The following is an 11,471-nucleotide window of genomic DNA, read 5'->3' as shown; positions in this document are numbered from 1 at the left end:
GACGTGTTGTTGTTACATGCTTCTAGAATTTTAGGAAAAAATATTTTCCTGCTGTCCAATTTTTTATTTTTTCACCGTATCCAAGATATATGAAGTATATGATTCTCAAAAAAAAAAAAAAAGGTATTTTGCTTCTTTTTTGAAATTTTTTGTTTGTAAAGCTCTACATATTTTTGTCACAAGTTGTTTCTCTCTTTTATCTCTCCATGTTAGATACACCTTATGCTCAATCTCTCTTACCATGTAAACCCATTCGTACATTCATAGTATCCAAAATAGGCACGTAGCAGTCAATCAAGTCAAGATGGAATAACATAATAATATCAAATATTAAAGAAAAAGATAGAGTTTGTAGGAAAAAAGAGTCCAACTAAACTCTAAAAACTTTATGAGTTTTGAGGAAAAGAACACCAAGATTATCGGCAATTATCCCGGAAAATGCGTAAATTAATAGTGCATAGGCCGATAAATGTTATTAGATTATATTTAACTTATGTTCAAATGAAGATTAGAATGTGATAATGGTGTGTTGGTAAAATTACTCCACCCATCATGAGGGCATAACATAAATTCATGACACCACACAATTTTTTACATGCCGATGAGAAATGGTTTTGTATACCTAAACCATCAGAGCTCTTGTTTGGCACTTAATGAAGTGCTTGTAGTGTCGTAGAACATGTAAATCAAAACTTTTTAACACCAATGTTGCGTTTGATGAAATTACGATACTACACACGCTTGCTGATATTCGTGTGATTGCGTTAATGTTTCATTGATGCACAATCACAAAGGTAAATAGAGATCAAGTCGCACTAGCTCATGACCTGCGCATATGTGCATGCATAATAAGTTTCCTCTTATTAGTAGTCTCTAGTTTGTTGTACGTTTTCTCGATGTAAAAAAAAATTGGAGAAGTGATATTTGATGGGAAGATCATTATCTTTCATTCACTAAGGAAGTTGTAGCCAAATTGAAAAACAAAAACATGAAAGTTCGTACTTTAAAGACTAAAGTAGGGCAATCAATCATTATGGAAGTAATCAAGCACAAATTCATTCACAAAATACTTCATGCAATCACTCAAATGCAACCAACACATTCAAAAAGTCGTGTTTAAATTCAACAAGATAACACTAGACTACACACTGCAATCATAGGTCATGGTTGCATACTACTAGCAAAATCAAGCTAATAAATCAAGCAACAAAAAATCCAAACCTCAATGCATCATATTTAGGTTTTTCACACACTAAAATATAACAAAGCGCAATCCATGCATATAAATGTTAATAGCCTTGTAAAAAGCTATCGAGAAATCACAAGAAAATTACCTTTCAAGGTTCATCAACTACACATACCTCAATCTGCAATATATAACGCACGAATAATTGAAGATCAAGGGTAACATCAACCTACATTAATCCATAACCAAAACAAAATCGAAGTGATTAAAGAAACAATTGTCAACTATACATAGAACTAATCATATTACTAATATCTAATCAAGCGTAACAATATAAAAAACTTCAGCACAATATATGAGACAAAAAACTAGAATTCTTGATAGACATTACTGATGTTTAAATCATTAGTCTAATATTGAATTATTAAATATAGGATGAATGTCTCAAGTTTTTAAACGGCGATCCACCTTTTGTAGCAGACTGATCTTGAGATTATTATATATATGATGAGTGTATCAAATTTTTAAATGGTTACTCACCTTCTATAATAAGCTAATCTTTAGATTATTAAATATATGATGAATGTCTCAAGTTTTTAAACGGCTACCCACCTTCTGTAACGAACTAATCTTGAGATTATTATATATATGATGAATGTATCAGATTTTTAAATGGGTTATTTACCTTCTATAATAAGCTACTCTTGAAATTATTAAATATAGGATGAATGTCAAGTTTTTAAACGACTATTCACCTTATGTAATGGGACTAATCTTGAGATTATTGGTTTCAACTTTAACTATACAAAAAGAACTAAAGGGAGGTGCCTTGCATAAAAAGACATCTCACATTCTCACCCTTCAAAAACACAACCATTTGCGACTACCTCCCACTCCACTTTTAAACCCAAACTTCCATCTCTTCCAGAAAATCAAACATAAAAAAAAAAAAACTATCATTTCTCTCATAAACTTCATCACTCAGAAGAAAAAAAAACAACAATGAGTAGAGGAAGTGGAGCAGGTTACGATCGTCACATTACGATCTTCTCTCCTGAAGGTCGTCTTTTCCAAGTTGGTACGTTCTTTCTTTTAATTCTCTCTCCTCAACCTCAAGATCTACCATTTTTATACTCTTTTGATTTGCGAGAAATTTAGGGTTTTTCGTTCGCAATTTTATTTTTGGATTGCATTTTTGTTTTGAATAGAGTATGCGTTTAAGGCGGTGAAGTCGTCTGGAATTACTTCAATTGCAGTTCGAGGGAAAGATTCTGTTTGTGTTGTCACTCAGAAGAAAGTTCCTGTATGTGATTATTCAATTTTTAGGGTTTTATTTAATGATTGTGATTTATTTAGGGTTGTATTTATTGATTTTAGTTGATTTGGGGATTTACAGGACAAGCTTTTGGATCAAACTAGTGTTTCACATCTTTTTCAAGTCACCAAGTATCTAGGGCTGCTTGCTACTGGAATGACAGGTTGGTGATTTTTTTTAGTAAGTTCATTTTTTTTTAATAGAATTACCCGAAATCGTAGTCCACATAAGTTTGGTTTTTCAGAGAGATTGAAGGGAGAACTTAAGGAATTTATGGGAATTTCAATGTGATCATGAGAGTTCACTAGGAATTACGATGACATTGGGGAAGTATTTAAGTAACATTTTGAAGTCTGTAGTAACATTGATTCAAACTCGTACTTTAGTCTTGATATGGGGTGTGTTTGGTTGGACGGAAATCATTTTTAATGGAAATTGGTTTTCCATGAAAACCATTTTGAAGAGGGAACTTTCTCAATTCTAGATGGATTTTCCTTTGTTTGGTTGCAAGGAAAGTAATTGCCTTTGAACCCTTCTTTGTTTTGTATTGTCTATTGTTTGATAGAGTGAGAGAAAGTAATTTCCTCCGTTGGAAAATGAAGTTCAACCCCTTATTTTTCCTTCGTTGGTCTTGTCTATACCAAACTAAGGAAAGTGAGGAGAATATTTTTCCTTAGGAACAATTTCCTTCCAACCAAATACACCTCATAAAAAACCGTTTTTCATGGAGAATGCTTTCCATCAAACCAAATTGACCCTTGGTCTCGTTTGTAGCTCTTTTCTTGAACCTCTTGTCCACCTAGATGCGTTTGGCCCTTGGGTGGCTCATGGAAAGCATTTGGTTATTTATTTGTGTGAAAGGTAAGACAAGGTCATTGCTTAATTAGTGTTGTCTCCGAAGAGCGAATTGTGTTAGGTTCATACCGGGAATATGTGGAAGTTGATGCTAGCTGTAAATGATTGCTATGGCTTAATGATTTGATTTTTTATGGATTGTTTGGAAATTTCTGTCATGAATGATATCGCTTCTATGATCAGCTGATGCTAGGAATTTGGTTCAGCAAGCAAGGAATGAAGCAGCCGAATTTCGCCATAAGTATGGATATGAAATGCCAGTGGACGTCTTGGCTCGATGGTATGTTTTCAGTATATCTTAAATAAAAACAGATAATGAATCTATCTAGTGACTACTATGTGAGAATATGCTCTTTGGCGAAGTGCACCTGATATGAGGAATTAGTAGTGTGTGGTATTGTATGTGGATGAGTCAATGTTTTGCATTAAGCGAAAATATTATATTCTTTGTCAAGGAACTACTTCTGTGGAAATGTAGAGATAATATTAGTATTATGTTGGCTGTTAAATTTCTTACAAATTGGCTTGTTAGCCTATAGGCATTAAAACAGGACGGGATTTCAGTCTGCAAATCTAAAATTGTGAATACACTCATAATGTCGAGAATGAAAGATGCCCCAAATGGTGAGTCGTAGGTTTTTAGTTTAGTTGGATCATGGGTGAACTACATAACCAGTCTAGGGTTGTAATACAGTACCTTGTCACTTGAAGTGCAGCATAAATCTAGTCCTTGGTGTTGTGCCTCTGCTTGTGTCACGTCATGATGCATGGGAATATGCAGGGGTTTTGAATTTTGCTTGAAAATTATGGAAATCATAGTTAAATGATGCACTTGTTCTGCTTCCTTGTTCTAAATTCAAGTCAATCCGAGGTTCTGCTGCCTTGGTATGTTTAAGTATTGTAGACACCAGAGGTTGTCTTGTGTTATAATCCCATATAATTTGTTAATGTTGCAATGTCAAATGCTGGTACAGTGTGGTTTATTCTTTTACTTATCGGTTAATTGCCCCTTTCTTTGAAAGATTTGATCTTCAGTCAGTTTTCTGACTAATATTATCATGGACATATGTAACTTTATTAGCTGGTTATTGTGCACAATGATTTCCTTCTGAGTCTGCTAAGAAATTTGTTGGAGCATCATGTTGCAATAATTCGTGATGTACACGATCTCAGAATGTCTGAGGAGAGAAGAAAAAATGGGTTGTCTTCTTTTTTGATTAGTTTTGAGAGTTAAACAACAGATAGTCTTTGTTTGTAAGAGGGGTCAGTAACTCAGTATTCCTTTTCTTCTTTTTTACTTAAGCAGGAAGGATGTTGTGAGCTTAATACATCCTTGTCAACTTTGAGCCTTTTGAGCTATCGATGACATTTGAAATACTCGTCTTTCGAACTCTAGTATGCTTCCATTTTCTGTGCTTTCTTATAAAAACATGAAATGGCCCAATGATGAAGATCCGTATGATGTGACATTGATTTCATATAAGCCTTCTTTTCCATGGAGCTGCAGCACTCATTCATGGCATGTCACCATTACCAAAACCACCCCCACTACCACCATCTTGTTATCATTATTATTATTATTATTGTTATTGTTGTTGTTGTTGCTGCTGTTGCTGTTGTTAATGACATTGGCACCTTGTCAGAACTGCTGCTGCTCTGGAAAGGAACGGGCTTTAGTGGAACATGTAAACATTAGGCTAGTTTGAAAATAATTTCAAATAGCACTGAGGGCATGCTTTTTGATAACTTGTGTACATTTTATGTTTTGGGATTTTATTGTTGACAATGAATCTTTTTCTTTTTTTACATCTTAATGGAGACTAAACTTATGCTGAAGTAGGTTGGAAGTCTTTTAAGAGTAATATTTTACTACTAAGAGATTACTCTTTTATGTTGAATGTGCATAGGCTGATTTTCGTCGTTAAATCTAGAATTGTCTTTATATAAGTAAGACAGTTGTGAACTTATGGTAAGGCATCTCCAGCTCCTTTTGTCTCGGCTCATTAAGTTTTGTTGGTCGAGTTTAGACTACTCTATCTCAAGTAGGTTGGAAGTTGGTTTGACGTATTATCCTCCCTGATTTGGTCTTGCCTCTGCAACTCTATTTTGAATTTATCTTTAGCTTCTGTTGTTTATTATCCATAGAACTAATCCAAAAGTGTTTAAGTGTATGAGGCATTGCTGATGTTAATGTCATTTGGCATGGAAGTCTGATATTGTCAACTCAATTTTTTTGTGTGTAAAGGATAGCGGATAAGTCTCAAGTTTATACCCAGCATGCCTATATGAGACCTCTTGGAGTAGGTGTGTGCCAAGTCTTTGCTTTTGCTCTCCTTCAAGAATTATTTTCTTGGTTGTTCAACACTTCCTTAATACTATACATCTGGCCTTTATTAATGCCTTTTTTCTTTCTTTTAGTGGCTATGGTACTTGGAATTGATGAAGAGAGGGGGCCACTGCTATTTAAATGTGATCCAGCTGGCCACTTTTATGGTCACAAGGTATTCTTTTTGGATTAATTTTTCAATATGCTCCTCATTGGTGTTCACTCATGAGTCATGATAAGTAGTGATAAAGTTCAGGTTTGACCGTGTGATCAATTGCTTTGTTTAAATTAGAGCTATGTGAATGTTAGAAAAACCTTATAAATATGGTTTGAAAAAGACTAGACTTTTTATGTTCCAAAGAGTAGATAATTTTTTTCGCCTAAAGGCCCAGCGAACAGAAAATAGTATGCTGAAGACTCAATCCCAATAGGACGTGGTAAATATCATGAGCCAAGATTTAATTTCCACCATTCCTCCACATACTTTCCCTTCACTTCCTCTTGTCAAGTACTACCTCCGTTTCTAAATAATGGTTACACTTTGACTTTTGACACTATTCACTAATTTCAATTGAATTATCATTTGTGATTTATGGTCAAGGAAAACCATAGTCATGTGAAGTCTTGTTTGATTTGTCTCAATTTGTTCTTTTGGAATATTAGCTTTAGTTTGTATCGGCATGCGTGAAAAGTGTAAGCGTAACTATTATTTAAGAACAGAGGTAGTACTATATACTCATACAATTTCTTTTTTCATATCACTAAAAATGTTAATGGCTTCCGTCCTAGTTATTTTTGGCCTCCCTAAGTTTCTTCTAAAATTTCCATAATCTCCACTCTCCACTAACCTAACTGGTATATCATTTGGTCGATGTCACACATTTCTTAAGGTGTTCCACACATCCATCTCAATATACGCATATATGACATCTCCATCTTCCTAATATGATCCTTTTCAAATGCCTAACATTGCGATTTGCGACCCATAAACAACGCCACTGTACTAAATATTGTTCCTTTTGACCTCACAATATTCTGGTTATTAGACCCAAGGTATTGGTTGAACTCACTTATGGGCATTTCTGTATCATCCAATGTTACCACATCCTTGTTCTACTTCTCATTACTGAAGTTGCACTCCATATTTTTACTGACTTAGCAAAACAATGGAAATTTACATTTGCAGCGAGATTTTATATTCAAATGAACATAGGGATAATTGAGCTACCTGCATTTTGTGTATATTTCTGTGAATCACCATTTCTCCACCACTCTACCTTTTTCCTTCTAGCCTTGTAATACTGGGAAGGGAAAATATGTGGCTTCATTGGCCTGGTGAGATTCGCTACTTCCAATCTCACACTGTAAGTAAGCTAAAAATTGTCATTCAATCTTATGAATTGTGTCTGAACACTTAAAATTCCGGGTCCAAATTGAATAAGTAAATTTTTTTCTACCCTACTACTGCAAACTATTTTAATTCTTTGCATACTTGCTATAGGCTACCAGCGCTGGAGCAAAAGATCAAGAAGCCATCAACTTTCTGGAGAAGAAAATGAAAAACGATCCTGCTTTCTCCTATGATGAAACGGTGCAGGTACAGTCTGCCTGCTTTTCTTTCTTATCCGTTATTGCTGAAGTTATATGCTTCCTTTCCTTTCTTGTATTTTGGTGTGGAGGGAAAAAGGGGGGTCGGAGGGATTTGAAGTGTGAAATTAACAGCGCTCCTTAGGTTGGTGAATTCATCTGTTGGAGGATCCACTTGTAACTATTTTTGTAGATTTATTAGTGTAGAAGAGTCTCTTATATTTGAAATTACTTCTGATTAATGCTTGCCTCGGCCTTAACTAATTTGTTTCTGCATCTATGTTATTTCTTTCTCTGGATAAAAGCTATATACTACACTGGCTTATAATACTGATACACTGAATTATGTTTTTTGACCCTTGGCTGTTGGTACTTAATTTTTTCATTAATTCACAAGTTTGATTAGAAAATTTGTCACTTGAATAATATAAAGAGGATTGCTTTCTAACTTGGTAGGTAATATCTCTATAGATGTTTGAATTTATCTATGCACAGTAGTGGTTGTTAGGTAATTGAAAGACTGTGATGTTAGGGTTTCTTGGACATGTTGATACCTTATTATACACTGTTATGCAATTGTGTTTCCCTCTGTGTTTGTTAGAGGGTGTTGTTTCACAGTTTCTTTTATTGCATTTTCTATTACTGAAGCCGTTACAAAGGTTTAGTGTCTCGTTTATCGATTGTCTTTAGTAATAAAAGGGGCATGTGTGTCTCTGAAGGGTTGAACTCTATTATATAAGTGAAGGGGGGAGGAAGATGGTGTCCTCTCACAAAAATTCTAATATACCCTTAATGATTTAAATTGGCATATAACATTAAATAGTTTTTTCTTCTTCCTACTTGCCATATATATTGAATAAGTTAATAATGGAATTGAATTTCAAATTTCAATTAAATATTAAATTAAGGAGAATGATTTCCTCTTCTTAAATGTGTGTGAAAAATTATGATCAAAAATTAAATTGGCAATATAGCTTGATTGAAACAATCCGTACGAAAAATAAAACTTGGATTTCATATTCAAATTATAATGATATTATTTTAAAACCTAAATGTTGATTATTATTCGGTAATCACTATTATATAAATCAAACTCTTCCAATTCATTAATATTCAACGATTGAATTTGATACACAAATACTTCCACTTTATTTGAGCACAAGCTTTCTATTTCCTTCACTTATATAATAGAGATTTGAATAATGATGAACAAATAACTAAAAAAAGCAACGAAACATTGATTTAAGAAAAATGTATTGAAAAAATTAAAAATCATTATAAATATTTGTTCCAATCAATTTTTTTGTAGCACTAATGAATAACTAATTGAGAAAAAGAAAATAAAAAAATACTAGTGTAATATATGTGAGGTTCCATATCTACATCTGACTATCTGAGTGACTTTTTACTGTGTTTGCTGTTTCACATCTGTGATCAGCTTTTCTCATCAATTCTATTTCTTTATTATCTGAATATATAATAAGGCAGCAATTATGTAGAAACATCCTGCTTTCTTCGAGTGCCTGATATTTTTGTCTCTCTTGATTGCAGACTGCAATCTCTGCTCTTCAGTCTGTTCTGCAAGAGGATTTCAAGGCCACTGAGATTGAGGTACACGAAGTTGTTTCCACTTTTATTTTATTTTTATCTATTTTTGATAAGGAGAGAAAAACTAGGGAAATACCTCATCAGGAGGCCACCCTGAAACATATATGTGGATGAAAATGACAAAAGGGGGGAAAGAGAGAGGGGGGGAGGGGGGCGATAAATAGCAATAGGTAAAATTTGGCACCAAATGACCCTTGTGGGCCAATCAAATCTGCTGCTTGGTTTGCTTCCCTGAAATATTGCCAATAAGCTGATACTTTGAACCCAACCCGCATTTTGACCTGCATCTTGACCTGCATCTTGACCTGCATCCAAGATTAGAGAGTTAATGATCCAAGGAGGTTTCCAACTGTTCGAAAGCACATTAATCACAAAAAGATTGTCCCCTTCAACCACAATATTATCTAGATTAGGAGATAGGAGTGCCTGGATGCTTTCTTGGAGTCCCCAAGCCGGGGCTTCGATAATAGAGTTAGAGGGATTAATTGAATTGGCACCAGCCAAGACCTCATCACTCATGATTACGGATCACAAACCCAAAAGAGACTTTTATGAACTTCTCATATGCTTGTTTATATTCTTGCTTCCAGTGCAGCATGCTTTGCATGAAACAATATTGGACTCTGTTCATGTCCGTCTGTAGCGATCCAAAATAAAAAATTAATAAAAATGTGAAAAGCTTATTTTTTGTTGCAGAAAGTTTTTGCACAGAAATGCTGTTGCAAAATTATTATTGTAATTTGCAAATTTGCTAATTTAACGAGATTTTATCATAACAGCACAAACTGCCTATGGTTTTCAGGTGGGAGTTGTTCAGGTGGGAAATCCAGCTTTCAGAGGGCTTACAACTGAGGAGATAGATGAGCATTTGACAGCCATAAGTGAGCGCGATTAATTTAAACATGTTTGAAATAGGCGGCCTGGCGTAGTTTGCCTAGTGTGGTCTCTCAACCTCGTAATTGTTGATCACAGCGGTGCCCTTGGTAGATTTCTTTGCGCTTTTTCTACTGTAACATTGAGATAATGGTTGAAATATGGAACTGAGGGGATTTTGCCAAGAGTGTCTCTGCAAGTTGATGATGAGATAATTTAGTTGTTTGCCTAAATTGCTGCATCAAAGAGTTGCTATTCCCCGATTGCCTTAAAACATAATAGCTGCGTTTATTTTCCCTCTAAAACAAAAAAAATAGTTGCGTTTACTCTCCCTCAAAGAACAAAGGAAAATTATAATTGCGTTTACAAATAAAAATGCAAAGTGCACCAAAAATTTGAAAATGCAAAATTGTCGTAGAACAAAAAAATGGAGGAGCTTTTTTTGATAGTTAATTTTCAATGTTTCAGATGAATCATTGTAAATTTGACTGAACTTCTAGTGATAATTCTTCATACTCATTTGTAATATAGGACTTCATCTATTTACGAACCACAAGTTTTAAAATAACTGTTCCATGAGCTTAAAAATATAATTTGAACTTCTATTCCTTATATTCATTTTTGATCAACTAGCTACCACTTAAAGAAGATGTTTTCTATCAAAAACTATAAGGATGCTTATTTTAAAGATAGTTTTCAAAATAGCTTTTTGCTCAAGGGTAATTTTTAGTTAATTTTCATAAATTTATGATTACGCAAGTGAGAATATCAAGGCAATAGCAGCTAGGTTTGTGCAAAGATTAGGGTTGGACCGGAATTTGAACCGGATCGGACCTGACCAAAAATTCCGTCCTTATCCAGATAAAATCTCGATTTCAGGTTTTCGATTCGGTCCGGTCTGGACCGATGGACTGGAATTGCTGATTTTTTAGTAAAAAAAAAAGTTTACATTTCAAAAAAAGTTTAAAATTAGAAAGTTAAAAACTACTATTTATTACCTTTAAGAATATTATTAATAAAATTATTAAATTTAAATATATCTTATTTATAGATATGCTCAAATCAAATATATTTTTTTTAAATATAAATTACGGTCCAACAGGTACAAAACTGAACTGATCTAATCCGATCTTGGACCGATGAACGTCCCTAATAGCAATTGATGAGATATCCCTCCTCATGGAATCAGGATTATGTGAAAAAGGAATTATGTGAGAAACGAGAATGAATCACTGCCATTAGATTAAATTCTACTAGTCTTTTTTGTACGCGATGCGTGCATGGATTATTTTGGCGATTATTATTAAATTTCATTTAAATAAAATTTTGAAAAATGTAATCTACAATCATCATTAGTTCTAATTAAATATCATGTAGTGTAAATACAGAATATAAAATTTACTTGATGAAAAAGTTATTTTCTTGGTATTTTTATTACTTGTTTAATGGATGTTGGTATTCTTATTGCATTTCAAAATTTATGTTAAATTAAAATTTTATGTCTTTGATTTTGTAATTGATTTGAAAACTGCTTTAGTTATGTTAATTTTTTTTTCAACCATAAAATATTATCTTTCACTACACATATTTTTATGAAAATTTATTTTAACTATTTTAAACTTCTTTTGATATACATATTTTAAATTAAAATCTCAAAATCTTAATAGATAAGTATTTTTATTAATTGAAGGGTTTTAAAGTCTTTAAAAGGTACCGTTAGC

At 33.5% G+C, this 11,471-nt stretch overlaps 1 protein-coding gene across 1 annotated transcript; it reads left to right on the top strand.

The window, feature by feature from the left end:
* The first annotated feature begins 2,030 nt into the window (after positions 1-2,030).
* On the top strand, positions 2,031-9,935 carry LOC104883968 (proteasome subunit alpha type-6). The gene is made up of 9 exons (XM_010668549.4): positions 2,031-2,264; positions 2,395-2,489; positions 2,583-2,664; positions 3,540-3,636; positions 5,602-5,660; positions 5,775-5,857; positions 7,184-7,279; positions 8,821-8,880; positions 9,680-9,935. The coding sequence occupies exons 1-9, from the start codon at positions 2,189-2,191 to the stop codon at positions 9,770-9,772; spliced, it is 741 nt and encodes a 246-aa protein (XP_010666851.1). The 5' UTR covers positions 2,031-2,188; the 3' UTR covers positions 9,773-9,935.
* Positions 9,936-11,471: the final 1,536 nt, after the last annotated feature.

The sequence above is a fragment of the Beta vulgaris genome, chromosome 8 (assembly GCF_026745355.1).
Source record: "Beta vulgaris subsp. vulgaris cultivar EL10 chromosome 8, EL10.2, whole genome shotgun sequence".
In the NCBI taxonomy this organism is placed as follows: Eukaryota; Viridiplantae; Streptophyta; class Magnoliopsida; order Caryophyllales; family Amaranthaceae; genus Beta; species Beta vulgaris.
This window is presented reverse-complemented; position numbering and strand designations above follow the sequence as displayed.

What these genes read in the sequence shown, in the direction of transcription:
- LOC104883968 (XM_010668549.4), top strand. Translation starts at nt 2,189, where the DNA reads ATGAGTAGAGGAAGTGGAGCAGGTTACGATCGTCACATTACGATCTTC. An exon ending in AGGTCGTCTTTTCCAAGTTG is followed by an intron (nt 2,265 to 2,394) that starts GTACGTTCTTTC and finishes TGTTTTGAATAG; the next exon opens with AGTATGCGTTTAAGGCGGTG. An exon ending in GTGGACGTCTTGGCTCGATG is followed by an intron (nt 3,637 to 5,601) that starts GTATGTTTTCAG and finishes TTGTGTGTAAAG; the next exon opens with GATAGCGGATAAGTCTCAAG.